Genomic DNA, 17,976 nt, shown 5'->3' on the forward strand with positions numbered 1-17,976 from the left:
CCCAGATGAACGACGTGCATATGAAACAAAAACGAGAATGACTTTACTTAAATAAAGAATAGCTGATGTTTAAGGTGCATTTAGACCCAACAAAAAATAAGATGGTGGGGCAGTGGAGTTAAACAAAATGTAATTATTCATATTGGAAGCGGGCCGGCTCAGTGGAGCTGATACTCCATAATCCATAATCTCATGAATATATAAACAAGTACAAATGAGCAAGAAAATTATTTTACAGAACACCAAGCATTCCTGTACCCATCAAGAACATGATGGATTTGGTTTGGTATCAATGAGATGAAAGAATTTAATCTACCCTTCATGACAGGATCCCATTTAAACATAGTCAGACCCAGCATTACCACGGCTGTCATGTGATGACAGAGACTGAAGTATAGCATTTTTCTAACTTGGTTAAGAAACCAAAATTTAAAAGAATTTATTATTTTGAATTTAACAGTTTGAAAATTTTAAATTATCAGGAGTAGCAAAATAACATATCTGAATTGTTCATCTGGTAAAGAGCCAGTTTCAGGATTCATCATGCATGCATAAAATATTAAGCATAAAGTTATACCACTGTGTTCATGCTGACTTCTGATCTCAAAGTTTCATTTTCCTGATTTATCCCTTAATTGTTTTTTTAAAAAATAAAAGAAAAATTTACAAAATAAAAACCTGCCACTTAAATTTATTCTTTGATCATATTTGGTTAGTTCGGAAGCTAACTTGCAAACTTCTTTTCAATTATTCTTTCATGAAGAAATAAGAGCCCTAACTTACATGGTCAGACTAAATACTTTGAGCATTTTAAAAATCGGTATCGCTTCTAGTTTCTGCTACAGGGGAATGATGAAGACATAGTTAGAGTAGTATCTGAAAAATGAGAATAAATATCTACATAGGTCAAAAGAGAAATTCTGGATGTAATGACATCATAGTGCTCAAAAAGAGATTAGAAAAAAAGAATTATCAGATCCTGAGAAAGCAAAGGGAGATTTTAAAATAAATCACCCATCCATATGATATTTACCTTTTTCCTGTTCACTTTTTTAATGGCCCATTTTTTTCCAGTGTCTTTGTGTTTCACTTCAATTACCACCCCAAAGCTGCCTTGTCCTAGTTTCCTTCCAAAAGAATAGATTTCCTAAAGAAGCAGAGAAACATAAAAAAGTGCAGCTTTAGAAAAAAAGTTTTAACATATTATATTTATTAGCCAAGAACTTATAGCTTATACAACTAAACTTTCCGATTAAATGTTCAAAACATGTCTGTAGTAGGAGAGAAGCAGTCTGATCTTTCAGTGAAAATACTCACAGGTTTTTATGCTGAATATTTGTTCCAGCCTTCATGCATGCTTATTTTAAGATTTAAGACCAGCAATTGGTAGAGTTCAGTACGAATTTTCTGTCTGACCTTCCAAAGTACCATGAACTGTAATTGTACTGTTATACTGTGTAAAACCACAGTCCCAAAGAGATAACAGGTAAGATGTAATTTTGAAATATTAAGAACAACATGGTCAGTGTATAAAGAAATTGCTAGCACAGACAGTGACAGCTTAGATTTAGGAGAGCAACATGAGTATAAACATGACTTCTGAAACAAAATACTTGTACATCCTAATTTGTGATAAGACTGAAGTTTGCTTCTCTGTGCTCTGCAAACGCCTGTACACAGAGCATGTCCACCACAATTCAGTGCTGACAGGAATTGCTGCAAGACCCTGCCGCTGGTCCCTAGACCCCTGCCAGCGTTACCTGGAACTCCCTGCTCCATTACCTGACCCATCTCAGTTTCCTCACCCACCGGGAGCACCTCACCACGTCCAGTTACATCACCCTGACAGGGAGAGTTAATGTGGACAAAGTTATGTTGCAACCACCTCCCCAGTGTCACAATAACACCCCGTCGCCATTGCCTCGACCTGCAGTGAATACCCGTGTCGCGTTCCCTCGGCCCCATCGTCCCTGCGGCTGTAACATCAGCCCTACTGTGACTACAACAACTTGTCGGGATTACAGCAGTCCTTTCAAGGAACTCTCCCTGTGTTTTGCAAGAATACGCCCTTAGCTTTCTAGGAATTCCTCCTCATTTATAGGAGATTTCACCTCTCTGCTTTAAAGGATTTCATACGTGCTTTCTGGAAACTGCCCCTTCTGCTTTCTAGGAAATTATCCCATGTGCTTTCCAAAACTTCCCACTATGCTTTCCAGAGCCTAACTTTCTCGGCACTCCCCGCTTTGCTCTCCAGCAATTTCCCCATGTGCTTTCTAGGAATTGTCCACATGGGTTCTAGGAAATCCTACCTCTGCTTTTCTGGAATTTCCTCTTTGCTTTCTACAAATTCCCTATGTGCTATCTAGGACACCCCACTTTTACTTTCTGGAATTTTCCATGTACTTTCCACACATTCTCCCCTTTGCTTTCTAGAAAATTTCTCATGTGTTTTCCAGGAATCCTCCCTTTGCCTTCCAGGAATTTCTCACATGCTTTTTAGGAAATCTCCTTTTCCTTTTTAGCCATTTCCCCTGCTACTTCCTAGGAATTCCTTCCGTCTGCTTTGTAGAAAATAGTCCACGTTGCAGGAAACTCCTCCCCCTCCCCTCCAAACCTCTGCTTTCCAGGAAATCTGCTTTCTGCCTTCCAGAAATCCTCTCCTTTTGCTTTTTAAGGACTTCTCCCAGTGCTATCCAGGAAAATCCTCTTTGCTTGCTAGGAACTTACCTTGACGGAAACCATACAAACACCCTCCTAGCCCATACTAGGGCTACCACTTCATTCTCCTGAATTTATCGTCTTTTTCTATCAAGAAGTTTTTAGGCTTGGGTGGACTGAGGGTGCGTCAGCCTAGAAACTCCGATGGGGGAGCCCACACTCAGGAGGAACAACTAAGCCCACAATCCATTAGTATCTATTGCAGCCAGGAATTGTACATACCTGAATAGCAGCTCCATCACTTATTCGGGTATGAGGAATTTTGACTTCTGCACTACGGCTGCGAGTTGACTGCGTGAAAATTTTTCTGTAAGGTTCTCTCAGCTCCAATTTTGGCATCTTTATGGAAAAAGGAAGCACTATTAAAATGACCACTTCAAAAATCCTTACATTGTTTCAGATGCATCAAAATCCAATCCACAGTAAGATATGTAACATATAATCGCGCAGGCTAAACATGGGACAAGATGTAAAAAATGTTTTTTAATTAATTAGCTAATTTCATGTAAGCCCAAGACAAACAGAAAGCTGTGGAAGATAAAATAAATAAATAAATAAATCTGCAAGAAACAATAATATTTTTTAAATCTTTTGGAGAGCTTTGCTGTCTCTATTCAGTGGTCCATATTCTACCTTGGTGGCCAAATGAAATGACTTGGTCACAGAATGAATTAGAAATGAAGTGACTTATTTAAGGCCAATAATTACATTTGTCAGTGCTGCAGATTTCTATAAAGCTAATTCAACCAATATGTTAAAAGTGTTGCCAATATATTTTAAAAATAGTCCACGTTCAATTTTAATAGCATAGAGCCAGTTCTATCCTACATTGTTAAGTTTTCCTCAAAAGATATGTACAAGAAATCAGGACACTTAAATTCCTAGAAATTTCATTTTTCAGTTACTATAAATCACTTTCTGGAATGGCTGAGTACAGAGAACACCAATAAAACCCATTTAAAACTAATGTAAAAATTTTAATTGCAGTTTTTAAATGCTCCAAAGAGCAGAACATTTACAAACAAACTGAGAAACGTGAGTAGTGTCAACTGTATTATTAACTTACTTAAAGCTAAGCATATATTTAGGTATCCAAAACTGTATTACATTTATTACATTATCCAAATGTTTTGCTAAACATGACACTTCCCCTTTGGCAGAGGTACTAACAAGGTTGTGAAGGGAATAGGAGGGAGAAGTAAATTCTTAAATTGCAGTAGGTGATGGAATAATCTGAAGAGGATGGAAATCAAATACTGAAAAATGCTTGTCTTATCCACTGCCAAACAAATACCCACTGACTTCTCTAGTCAACTTAGGATAACGACTCTGCTGGAATTCAAAGATAGTGAGTTTAGAGAGACAGTATGTTAAGTGCTAATGACAAACAGAACAAAAAATAAGCTTCTGTGATGCCTACGGGAAGTCACAAACTGCGTCTGTATGTTGAGGATTTGCAGATTAAAAATTGTTCTTAATAAACTAGTGTTCCATGAACGTAATACTGAACATAAGTGTTCTATTTATTAATTTATTTATTTTTTTACAAAATAGAGTGCCATTTTAATCTAATTTCCTCACACATTTCCATACAACTCCAATTAGATCTAGAAGTGGGTACTGTTCAGACACCAGCAGCCAAATAACCAACTAGAAAGCTACTACTACACGTTCAATTCCTAGGATTAACAGGGATGATTATTCAATAAAATCTGTTACTTCTCTTGCAGTAGCGACAAATATCTGTATGTCTCTAACTTCTTTGTTAAGACTTTTCTTACTCCATTCTCCTATTAGCCACATTTTTCATTTAACATATAAAACTAAATAATCGGTTGTATATTCAGATATTACTAATTCAGGATGGTAGTTACTTTGTATCCACGTACTTAGAAATGCTATCCGAAAAGGGACCCATTTATGTTAATATTCCAAATGGTGGATTTTAGTCTGAAATTTCAGTTTAAGTGCTTTTTTCAATTTACTCTTTTCAGATGTAGATATATTACAAACTCCACCAACAAAAGCTTTTAAAGGCTCCAACCGTAAAATTTAGAGCCTATCATATTAAAGAGAAGATTATGATACCAGATGACTATGTCTCCAATCAACACAGTAACCACTGCAGGAATGATACAAAAATAGACTCTGTATATCAATAAGAATCGACTACAGAGACATCAAAGACAATCAATTTTAAATCTAAATTTTTTCACCTACTTTTACTATAGGGTAGTGTCACTGTTTACATACTATCATACAGCTGAAAAGTACCATATTTGAAAGACATCGGGAGTATAGCGGGTGGTAGGAAAAAGAGAAAATTGCCCACCACATCCAAAATCTGGCTCTTAAATCAAAAGCTTGGTTTTCAAAATGTGATGTGAACTTGCAAATTTCATTAACTTGAATTGAATGTGTGCATTCCCAGTATATCTAACAATCAGCCTGGTTGCATTTAAAACACTATTCAACAAAGCTGTTAGGCATATGACCTCATAGTTCAATTCCCTGGGGCTCAAGTCAACAAATAATCCAAATTCGGAAAACACAGAGCATGTATTCACTGAATTGGGGACTGACTAACCTCTGGGTATCACCTGATTATTTCTGACATAGATCTAACAGAATCTCGCTTACTTCTTTAACTTTCAGTTTTGCCTGTACAGCTAGCCAGACCTTAGGCTAATTTATAACTTTACGGCCTATAAGCATAATCCAATCTATGGTAGGCTATTGCTAAGTGGTCTCCTACAGGACTAAAGAGCCCTTTAGAATACACATTTCCTCATCAGTTTACACAGCGGTAAAAACATACATTGGGCTTACAGACAAACCTTCTGAATGAATTACAACTTGAGAATTAAGATGTGATACCATCACATGAATATCACCACAAACCACTACACCATTTCAGAGTATTATTTAACTCATCCCATTTAATGTATCACCTTGCAGTAAAACAATAATGCTGTATGTCTGCAAAAATAAAGATTTTTTAAAAGTTTGATATATTAATTTGTTCAACACATCTTCCAATGAACAGATCGTTTTAAACAGTTAATATTTCTGCTGTAGAATTCGTGTCTTACACAGCTGTTCTAATTACCACTCTGTCAGTGCTTTCTGGAACATCTAGGGAACAAGTGCTTTCTACAACCACCAAAAATAAGGTCAAGTTCCCGTTAGGTGCAAGAGTTCGAAAAACACTCTCTACGGAAGAGAAATCACATAGCCGTTCTCTATTGTATACTTCTTAAAAGAGTTCATTGGGAAATCTCATCCTCATTTTACAGAGAAACGAGCACTAACAAGCACAGATCATGAAGGAATACCTAGTCTCGAATACAAACCTTATAAATAAACAGGAAAACATGGTAGGTCCAATTCCAATTTGCTTACCTCCTCCATAGAAACAGAATCCTTCAACAGGGGAGGCAATAAGGCATCCAGGGCGGCTGTACTGTCACTGGCTGCTTGGTCAGATGTCTCTGATAACACACCCCCAAAACATACGGGACCTTGGTTGCAATGGGGGCAAAAACCCACGACATTGCTTGGTTGAAATGAGGCCAAGCACAAGGAACATGTTACGGTCTTCCCTTGACTGTTTTCAGCCATCTGCTCAGTCTTAAATATGCTCTGTCCAAATTAAATAATAACCCAGAGATTGGCAGGAACACGTCCACTGCTCGAGGAAACAAAATAAAACCCGAGAGGTGAGTGGACTGGTAGAAGAAAAGCCTCGAATCCCAACTTCAACTGTCTGCCGCACTGATGAGGAAATAGATTCAGGTAACACAGCATACTGGTTTAAACAGCAGATCTGCAAAAAGAAAATGTAGTCAAAAACTACACTTCAGCTCGTCTATTTACAGATTACTGGTTGCATTCAGCCACAGAAATAAGTGTTTTTTCCACCTGACAGTACAAAACTGTAACAGATTTTTTCCTTCAAGCAAATGGGATGCAACACATTTTTGGAGAATTTCAAAATAGTTCATTAAATAACTAATAAATAAATAATAGTTCATTAAACCTGGCAAGTTATTGATTTGGAGCGTCAAACAGAAATGAACTTTTGCTTCTAACTGGTACCATGTGAGAACATAACTCAAGAATACGGCCAAGACGGTGATACTGAAAGCAAGTATTTCTGGGTACTCCTGTAATTCAACTGGAGAGCTATTAGTTTGGACATGATTCCTCAACATCTACTTTTCTCAAAAAGTAAGCTGCAAAAAGGCTCAAAGGGGGTAAAAAAAAACATTAAAAAGACATGTTTACCTACACATTTTCAGGCAGGAAGGGCAGGGATCAATTCCTCCACAATGGAGGACCTGAAAGTATTAGGGGATTAGTTAGGGGACTATAAGCTGCCTTTAATTCTTGGAATATCATCAAGTTGAAGATGTCCAACTAAGAGAGAGGAGTTCTGCACACTCTTGTATTCCAGAGGGTTAACACTAGTGAGGGGCTGAAAACTACCTGTAATTGCTTCCCTTTCTTCAGGGCAGGGAAATGAGCACTTGCACTTGGAGTCATCAAATACGGAGCTCTTACTCCTCATGCTGAAGCAGCTGAGGAGCTGCTGCCCTGCCCAGAGAAATGCCAACAGTTATGAAATGAAGCATCCCTTGCCTCAGGCAATTTGGGGTTTAAAATGCTGAAGATTATAAGGGAGATGGCATTTTAGAGACTGACAGAGATGAATGAGCTAAAAGAAGGATGTAAATTTCAAGAAAATGGAAAAGATTGCCTTAAGTTGAGAGTGTACAGCCTGTGTTTCTGCAGAAAGCAAGGACCCAATTTCCAGTATGCAGTCTACAATATATCCTCCGCTCCATTACCACTTATGCACCTCAGAGAAAAGCTCAGATAACGCCATCTGTATATCTTTAAGTCTTCAGTTCTTTCCTACCCTCTCACTTCTCAGATCTCAGTCTTTTCTTTCTGAATGACAGATGGCTTATTTAGTAAACAATAATATAAAATCCTTACATGTGGGCAAGAAATACTTAAGAGTATGTTCTTTTTTGATATACTGCTTTTGTAATGAGAGAGAGTTTCTAATCTCATTAGATATCCTACATTCTGCAATTTAAATGAAATGTGATTAATACCCTATTTCCATATATAAGTCTCTGACAATATTAGTACTCTTATTCCCACCATCTAAGAAATTTTTAACCATAATATGATAAAACTGTTACAATCTTTGATCCTCTGAAACTTACCAGAAAAGAGACGTGATGACTAGCCCAAAGAAAAGATGAGCTTAATGATATGTAGATATATTTTTGTTCTCTTGAATATATTCTAAATTTCTTTTATGTTTTGTTTCTGGACTAAGTTTTTACGCCCTAAGAAACGGTGCTGACAGAGTAAAACCTTCTGTTGACCAATCAGTAAACCTTTCTTAATATTATCAGCAAGACTAGCCAAAAAAGGAGGGACTACTTTTTCAGAAAATCTTTGTGAACCCTTCTGTCTAGCCAGAAGTAAGTAGTAGAAATGTTTTTTTAAAAGCATAGCTTAAAAAAAAAAAAAAAGGCACCTACAGCTGCTTTAAATCAAAATACTGCCAAGAGTAAAAATCAAAGTGATCCGATATTGGCTTCTCCTTGAGACAACTTCTTCTTTACACTTGAATCATGTTCTGAGAGTCATGTGATACCTTACGGTAGCAGTAGAACAGGTCACGACATCGGGCAAACCCTACGCCGACATCTGCACGCATCTAACACAGTATTTTGCAACGTTTTATTAATCACTTAAACTAGGAATCATAACAACAGATTTAATAACTAATTAAAGAACGAACAGACAGCATGACAGAAAGCTTTATGGGCAGAAAAAAAAACCTGCTGTACAGCATCGTACCGCAAGAATACACAGTACTGGTAATAAATATCCAAAGTCTAATATGCTCAAACAGTGAATTCTCTGCCTTAACCACTTTAACTAAATAACAATGACAAACGCACAGTTCTTACAACTAAAAAGCTGTACAGGAGAATCAGATAAATATATACCTGTTTTTAACAACAGGGACAATATAACACGCATGTGACACAAACAAGAAAATAGCAAACAGAGGAAATGTTTTTTTGCTTTCTTTTTCCACGGCAAATTAACAATGTGATCAAAAACCAATTTGAAGTTATTTTTCCTTCACAGCCCAAAAGCATTCTTTTATGCTTTTGATCAAAGTTGCGATGGTGAGGGATGCAAGAGGAGCGCGAGCTCACATGGATGTATTCAGTTGTTACTGGTCAAGGCAGATACATTAGCAGCTTCGTGAATAAAAAACGTTCACACACGAGGAATTCCAACGTTCAACCTTCTGGTGCTGAAAGGTAGCAGATACTTGGCCCATATGTCACAATCTAACAACCTGGATCGTCTTTTATTTCAATTCCACTATGATTTTTAGCATGTACAATACTCAAACTTGATTAAAAAAAAAAAAGAATGCTAGGTTTTAAACCTTACTGATTACTCATTTCTACTTTGGCACACCTGCTTTTAAACTGAGTCAAAAATTAAATTTTCTCTCAAACCTAACACCTTCTTTGGGATTTGAGAAGTTACATATCACCCTCCTGCTACAATTTGCTTTATCTGTTAAACTAAGATAATGCAGTTTACCACACTTAACGTTGTAAAATATTAATATATGAAAAATCACTTGAATAGAAGACACGCACTGCAAGAGCTATGAAGTAGACTCCTGCAATTTTACTTACAAAAGAGCAAGATCTAGGACACACAAAGGCAGGGCCAGGATTTCACTGTCGTTGACAAAGTATGCATACAAAAGCGAGATGACAGCCTCTGCCTATACAAAGCTCACTCCAAAATGCTCTATTAAATTGGAGAAAATATTTTCATGTTATGTAGGTTTTCAGAAAATCTGATTCTTTAGAAAGAAAAATTAGAACTAGTAATAGCCTCTTGTAAAAAAAATGGAGGCTCAAAATAAAAGCGCTCAATGCTAAAATAAAAAACGGTGATCCTATTGGTTAATAAACTTACACATAACCATTCACAAGGACTGGAGAGATTTACTAGTATAGAAATCTAAAAAAAAACATTTTCCAAAATGTTCCAAAATGTAAGTCTTGTAGAGAATATACATCAGTATTTCTCCACTATTAACTAGTCAGTTTTCTTAACAGCCTGTAATTTTCTTCTCCAAATTAGCAAATTCCTTAAAAAGCAGACAAATTCTTCTCTAAAAAAAAAAAAAAAAAGACTGTTAAGTTGGAGTTCAAGATACAGCTCGCTAATACAGGAATATGTTTTTATCTTCAGTTTAAACGAAAATACTGTAATATTCAGTCACATGAAGAAGTAGAATGGATCACGTTCTTAAAAAGCAGCAGGAGAATCTCGGAAAGTGAAGGAGATTTCTTAGAAAGCATGTAATGAATTCCTAGAAAGAATAGGGGGAATTCCTGGAAAATAGACAGAAAACATCTTAGCAGAGGGGGAATTCCTAGAAAGCAAGGAGAACATATCTGGAAAATGCAAAGACAATCCCTAGAAAACAGAGGGGGAATCCCTAGAAAGCAGAAGAGGGGAAAAGAATCCTAAAAAGCAGATGAGCCAATTCCTAGAAAGCAGAGAGCAAAAAACTAGAATACACATGGAAAATTTCCTAAATTATGCAAGGTAAATTCCTAGAAAGGACAGAGAGAAAATCCCAGAGAGTGGAAGGGGATTTCCTAAAAAGCAAAGGGGGAAATCCTAGAAAGCACATGGAAAATACCTAGAAAGGGGAATACTCCTAGAAAGCAGTGGAGAAACATTCCTAGAAAGCAGAAGGTGAGGTTTCCTAGAAAGTAGGCGGTAAATTGCTAGAAAGCTGAGGGGTGAATTCCTAGTGAGTTCACAGAAAACTCCTAAAAAGAGAATGAGACTAGAGACTGCAGATAACGTGGTCTTGTCTGCAAAGCATTACTGTCTACCTTTAAAAATTGCATCACTTTTTGTCTGTACATAGACCAGAACTGCTAGGATACATTATCACCCTTCCCCTAAATAAAAAATAAGAACAATAATTTGGCAATGCAAACAAAGATAAAAGCCCTCATTCAGGTAAAACACTTGCAGACACTTCTTTTAGACTGTCCTAATTGGGTCCTTCTGCAGCCACAAGGGGCCAGACACACCAATGAGGCAGAAGGGCAGTGTGACCTTCACTACATACTAGTGCAGGCATTTTAAGTCTGAACATGCCTAAAATTCTGCTTTCACACTTTAATCACATCTATGACAGTGGCTCAGTTAAACCATGTTAAAAAAGTTACAATTATCAGGTATTTGCCATATAAAAATACACCTCATACTCACTTTTTCCACACTCCTCCTTTTTTTGCCCTATTGATTTTGTTTCACATTTCTATATTATTATTATTATTCCTAAATTGCAGTGAGGATGCACAAAATTACACTGGACCAATTTATTAACAGGGATAACAGAAACTAGTTACTACTTAATTACTAGTTACTCGTAACAGTTAGTAGTTATTAACGAAAATATCTCAGACCTTCATCAGATAATACCGTTTATTCAAGATCTTAAAAAACTGGAATGGGATATTTTCAGAAGCACAAGTCACAAACGGCCATAGACTTCCCATTGATTTTCATTATCAGTAGGAACCGAGCACAGCCATAACACCACAACCAAAAGCACATCAGGCTCAGCCCCAAATTAACTGGTCTTATCACATAAAGAAAAGAAAAACAAAAACAAACAAATGGTTTGCTGTGGAGAGTTTGGCTCGCAAGTCTGAAAAACAGGTTTCCAGTGCAAAGAAAAAGTCTTCCCAAATAGCAGACGTCCACATGTGTACCACTAAAGACACCTGTGCTATAAAACCTGCTGCAAACTAGCTACACTTCCATTGTGTGCTGCCATCTTAGTCCCTGCTATGAAGACAGAACTCCCACTGACAACAGCAGAGGTGGAAAAAAACAACTGCTGGATGAGATCCTACATTTCAATAGTTTATTTTTACTTTTATTTATGGCCACTTAACAAAAAATATTCTAGAGTGGTTCCTAAAGGTTATGAATAACGAGAAATTCTAGTGACAAACTGCAGGCCTTAAAGCAACTCAAACTATGAGACAACGAAAAGTCAACTACTGTGTGCATTTAGCACGACGACCTTGAGGCTTCACTACAAACACACAGGGCAGATACATGACAATTTTAACAACTGGTCAAAGAGGAATGCTATTTGAATAAGTAAGCTGTCATGAAGAGAAGGAAGAGTCATCCATACCTTCCTTCCTTTGGTGACTTCTGAAGATCTTACGGGTGGAACCATAAATGCAATGAACTAAATTCTGATTTCATTTATACTAGGAGACGTTTACGGCAATTCTAGTGCGCTCAATGAAATTACTCTGCATTTCCATCCTGGTCAGTGGGATCAGGATCAAACCCAATGTGATTAAAATCAACAGAGCACATCATCTGCTGACACCACTGCCCAAGAAAATGCAATAAGCCTCAGGCATGCTATTACCAGATTACATGATTTCACTGACAGGCTGAAGAGTTTGAAAAGCAGCTGCGAACTGCGCAGGATTTAATTTTCACAGGCAAAGAATCCTTTCTTTCAATTAAAAGGACAACATCATATCATTTCTTCAAAGTTAAAACTAAGTTCTGTTCTTTGTTTGTAAATGCTAGACAGAAACATTGTTGCCCTATATTTTATCAGGAGAATTATTTTTTATCTGTGGTTAGAGTGTAGAACATGCAAGCTCGATTTTGCTTACAAATTATGTACAGTACTTATCATGCAACACCACCAGAGAATATAACACTGTTGATCCATCATTACAGTTGAGGTAACACCGTAAATTGATTCTGCAAATAGCAGAAACAGCGGCCACAATTTTATTTAGTTCTCGGTGATAATAAACCGTAAGAACACATTTGTCCTTCTGGGTTCAGGGAGAAGCCTGTCTAAATAAAGACTAATGGGATTACAAAAATTCTGGCTGCAGCAACTTCTAAGAGATGACATAAGTTGCTGTGGCATGGGGTGAACCTGGAACTCTCAGGTACCCAGCAGAGACCTCCTCAACTTCTACCATCCAAGCTGAAGAGCATTGACCAATTTATTCATTACATAAACTAAACATCAGAAGTTGTCATAATATTCATTTAGTAAGCTGATTACAACAAAGGCTATTAATTCAAACTTTCAGTATGCAAAGTCACTTCTACCTTTGCCTCTGAACTCAACCGTTATTAAAGCGTTGTTTTCCTTAACCCACCAATGTTGAAAATTTATGTTTCTAATCTTTTTGCATTTTGACTGCAATTTCCTTTCTGCAATCCCCCTGAAGCCTTGCTCTCTGCATTTCAGCATGCTAAGATGCTCAGTTAATTATTCTGACTAGACACAAAACTTCACAGCTTTCTAGTTGGGGAAAAAGGAAAAAAAATAGTGAATACACAATCTTTATTATTTGGAACAATCTTTTTTAGATTATTTGCACTTATCAGTTAGTAAAATTTAGCAAAGCAGAGGCCAAACTGGTAGTTTTTGGCAAAATAGAGCCCAGAAGTGCAGACAAAAAGGGACTTAATTTTTCACAGCTCCTGATCCGAGATTTGTGGCCGCCTTTCTGCACTCACAGTTGCTCTCCTCCAAGTTTGGCAGGAACGAAGGGTGAATGTTCACACTTGGTGAGTGCCAAGGCAGCCTGGGATGCTTAAAAAATCAGCACATAAAGTCTTATCAACAAAGGAAATTGATTCTGACTCCACCAAAACTGCAGCAGCCAGTAAGACAAAATTCAGTAGCCTCTACCAATGTGTTTCAAACAATTAGAGAAGTATATTAAATATACAGATAGGCCCAAGGGACTGGGAAACAACTAATGGAATACATGGAAAAATCTCATTGTTTGACAGCCAAGAACAACAACAACAACAACAGTTAAGACAAGTAAAATTTAATTAATTATTGCCTGCTGAGTTGTGTTTCAAATTCTTTCTTGTACTCAGTAACTACAGTACCTAACCTGAAGCTGTGACTGAAAAATGCTTCAGTATTAATGCACAAATCTCAAGCAATTCTGTCTGACACTGCAACAGACATACAATTTGCTAGGTATTTATCAGCACACAAGTCTGCAGAAAGGACATTCAATTAAATGAGATTTTATCAGCAAAATAATGAAAATAAGGCAATACATGTTAAGTTGTTACAGTATGCAGTACCAGTCAGTGTTGTAGACAGTTCCAGAAAACCTAGTAATTGACACTTTTGGTGTATATGAATAAAACATGATATTTAGACAGAAAAAATAATAATGCCTAGGGCGACCATCAAGATATACACTTACAAAATGTACAAATATACATATAAATATATATATTTGCACATCTAGCATAAGTGCTATATTCTTTCACAAGTTTCCACAAACTATTACTATAATTTATTATGTCCAGTTCTAACATATTAAGGATCTGGGCACAACATTAGCAGCTGGTAATTTCAGTTTCATTGTATTTAATATTACTGAAAGATTGTACTGCTTTTATTAATAAAAACACAACAGTTTCTTACCTATTGCTCTTCTATAAAACGTCTTTAAACAATTCTTCAGATCTTTCCTCAACAAGTCAATAAAGCTCTATAATTCTACTTTATCTGCTAAGATAACGCATCATAGCTGTTGCCCAGGAAGAATTTCATTTGAGGTAGACCACAATTTAAGAGTCAAATCCCTGCGTTCAAAGCACTGGGAATTGCTTTGCCTAAAGTAATCAAATGCAAAGGAATACCAGAAATAACGCTGAGTAAACATACACATAACTTTGCTGATAAATACACCCAAAAAATCTTTTGTTAGCTTTTTCAATACATGATTTGATGCTGCTATATGCAAAAAATACAAAATCCTAAATTACTCTTTTATTTTCACTTTTATAACTTTGCTGATAAATGTACCAAAAAAATCTTCTGTTAGTTATTTCAATACATTATTTGATGTTGCTATATATAAAAAATACAAAATCCTAAATTACTCTTTTATCTTTCACTTTGCTCAAACGTTTCACAACTCAGGCCTATCAAATTACAAGGCTCGTCAGAAGACCTAAACAGTATTAAAATACTATCTTCAATTTCAAGGGCAAAATACCTGGAAAATTAAGGTCACATAATGTTACAAAACTTAATGGAGTATAGATTTCTGCTTGAAGTACTTCAACTAGAAATCTCAGTACTCTTAAATCTGTCTCTCCTGAACATAATAAGTATTAAAGGTTTGAATGAATTTTCAGAGTATGTTTCACGTATCCTGTAACTTCTGAATGGGGTGCAAAGCAGTATTAATTTCAGGATACTAAGCTGCCATACTAAAGATGCATCTTTCGTAACAAACACACTCTTACAGGATCTCAGATCCCTGCAGTAAAATATTCTGAACCAATAAACGCTATTTTCTTGCACTACATTAACATTTAAATATACATTAACAGAACAGTAATAACAGGCTAGGGGATTACAAGCCAAAGAACTTGGCATGCCTAGAGCACGTGCACAACCATATACACAAAAGCTGTACGTGAAAGTTACTACCAGCAGAGTTACCTGGGTTTCTGGATGATTCTAGCGTCACAGTTTACTTCCTAACTGTACACAAACCAGCTAACTGGAAACATAATGGAGACTAGGCTAAGAACATGTTCAGCCTAGGAAGTTTTTTTTAAGCATGCTGCAACGAAGTTTTTTAAACCTATGACCTTTTATGGTCAACATCAGCCAAGAAGCCACTCCACCCAAGCAGAGGCCCGAGAGGAGCAGGCCTGGCAGTCTCAGCCCCACGCATCGCCCGCGAGAAGAGCCTGCGCTGCCGGGGAGCACGCAGCAGCCGCTCAGCCGTCGCCTTCCTGTGGTGGGGGCACTGCGATGGTATTCGACTAGGCAGGACAGTTCTGAGCTGCAGCTGGGAACAAGGAATGCCGCTACCTTTCCATCTATGGAATAGGAAATGCCTAATTCCATCACTTGCCTAGAGGTAAAACCAGTCCTTCATAAATATCTTAGATGCTAGGCATGGAGAAAGTAATTGCCACCTATGACTGCCCAGCAGAACTCCCACCCGCACTATTTCAGTCAGGCTTGTCCCTAAGAAAGGAAGCAGACAAAATTCGTCTTTGCTTAACCTGAACTAAAGTTAGTGGTGGAAAAGAAAGAGGAAAGTATTTGTATAGGTTACAGTAATGATTTTCCTGAAAGCTACAGACTAATCAGTAAGAACTGAATCCTAAGCCAAAGAAACGTTGTTGTTTGTAGGTACTTTGAATAAACAGAAAGTCTGAGTACTGCATTTTTATTTTAAGCTCTGACTAAAGAAAGCAGGTTCAAACCGCCTTTTTTTTCCCCCTTCTTTACTGAGCTTGGAGTTTTTTTAACCTTTCCTTGAGAGGCTCCCACAGCTTAGCAGTCTAGAGTCCAAGATTGTGGTCAACAGCTACAAATGTACACATAATACATTTTAAACATAGTGCAGTCTTAGGCGTAGAATCACTAAGGTGAAAGAAAAAAAAAACTGTGTTAAAACTAACCTTTGAAAGAAGGGGGGGAGGGGGGGGACAAGACTGGCCTAAACAACCCTCAGAAGAAATATTCAAACATGTAGCCAGTCAAAATATTTGATTAACTATGAGGAAATGAAAAATCAGTATCAAATGCCAGCTCACTCCAGGTTCTTCAGATTCACTGAGGGCCTGTCTGGCTAATGCGTAACCGTTAGTAATAGAGTAAGAACATGGCAGGGTGCAATGGAACTGTTCACTGACTAGTTAATAGAAAACAGTAAGCTTATACTGTGAATGTCACCCATCCACGGGTCCCTGACTTAGAAGACTGACCTGATAATTGCACACTCCTGACGTGAAAAGCAGAGGCACGGCAGCAGGAAGACATCCGTGCAGATACAGATGCAAGACAAAGGTGGAACAGTGCTGTGCGAGACAGCAGGCTTCTCCCCTTTGGGTGCCCATACGGCATGAAGAAATGCGACTGAAAGACCTCATTTAAGATCGTAAGACAAAAAACATCAAAACATTACAGCCTCTCTCAAGGAAATGTCTGGCTAGCCTACTCCATGAAATATTAGAACTGCAGTCACAAGACCCCTCTTTGCCACGTGCCATGTTCACGTAGAACTTTTTTCTCCTTTGTGCACTGAGACTATAAACACATCAAGCTAGGGACGTGTTATCTGTTTGGCACAAGTGTATTACTGTACGGTCCAGTGGAAATGTAGAGTACTTTATATATTTCACTTTCCACTGACTAGGTTGAAAAGAATCGCAACACAGATTTCTGGATTGCTCTCTTGTCTGAAATTTGGGCAACAGAAAACCACAGAAACCAGCCACTACCATAAAAATGCATTTAGCAGTTATACTACTGAAGCCATAGAGTCTGTGTCCAAACTGAGGGGTAAGCACTCTCTCCTGTGCACGAAAATGCCCTGATTCTCCAATAATTCAGATCAAGAACTGGACTGGAGTATGCTGTGGCTCTTTCCTAGCACACACATACAGGTTTCCACGGCAGTCAATGCTTCGGGGGAGGCAGGGCCGTGGGCTACGTGGGGCGAGCCAGGAACTCTGCAGCAGCCCTCTGCTCTCCAGCTCAGACCTGGTCATGGCAAGGTAAGTAACTGGTCTAGTGGTATGTAAATGCAAATACTCAGCTACACACGTAGTTAAACTTTACTATTTGCAAATATAAACCTTTGCCTCGTAACAGACCACCTTCTGTCTTCAAAAAAATAGAATAAATGTCACCATCAAAAGAAAATTTGAACATCTAAGAGTTAACAGCCTTGCTGAGGACTACAAGACACGTAACACAATGAGCCAAGGTAAGGGGGAGGTGCAGCCCTATTCCCTAGGCGGATGAGAACCAGGGATCACACTGGGTAGAGGACTTCATTGCCAGCTGGATTTTGACTTGCAGATGGCTTCTAGGACAACCTGATCTCAGTCTTCCCAACCTGCATTAGCTTGCTTACTTTGCACATCTGAGATCTGGATAATTCAGATGCCCCTTCGCATGCATACCCCCTCAATCAGCAACAAAATCCAGAAGCTGCATGGCAACACCACTTAAAACTGTTTCTGCCACCCAAACAACTCTGAGCTACCCAATGTGGCCTATGAAAAAAGGATCTCGTACAGCATGCAAACACAAGAGTTTCT

General features: G+C 37.7%; 1 protein-coding gene across 14 annotated transcripts in view; it reads right to left on the reverse strand.

The window, feature by feature from the left end:
• The window catches only part of STK33 (serine/threonine kinase 33), a 63,441-nt gene that overhangs the window by 29,813 nt on the left and 15,652 nt on the right, over positions 1 to 17,976 (reverse strand). For 12 of the 14 annotated variants that reach the window (XM_068945000.1, XM_009684701.2, XM_068945006.1 and 9 more), the window contains exons 2-4: positions 6,121 to 6,544; positions 2,941 to 3,057; positions 1,034 to 1,147 (exon numbers count right to left, since the gene is read on the reverse strand). In XM_068945000.1, the coding sequence (XP_068801101.1) occupies positions 1,034 to 1,147; positions 2,941 to 3,057; positions 6,121 to 6,339 (450 nt within the window). In that variant the 5' untranslated portion in view covers positions 6,340 to 6,544. Of the gene's footprint in view, positions 1 to 1,033; positions 1,148 to 2,940; positions 3,058 to 6,120; positions 6,545 to 7,206; positions 7,315 to 17,976 lie in introns of all 14 variants that reach the window. The other 2 variants (XM_068944999.1, XM_068945002.1) reach the window with 1 other exon arrangement.

This window comes from Struthio camelus, chromosome 5, assembly GCF_040807025.1.
Source record: "Struthio camelus isolate bStrCam1 chromosome 5, bStrCam1.hap1, whole genome shotgun sequence".
NCBI lineage: Eukaryota > Metazoa > Chordata > Aves > Struthioniformes > Struthionidae > Struthio > Struthio camelus.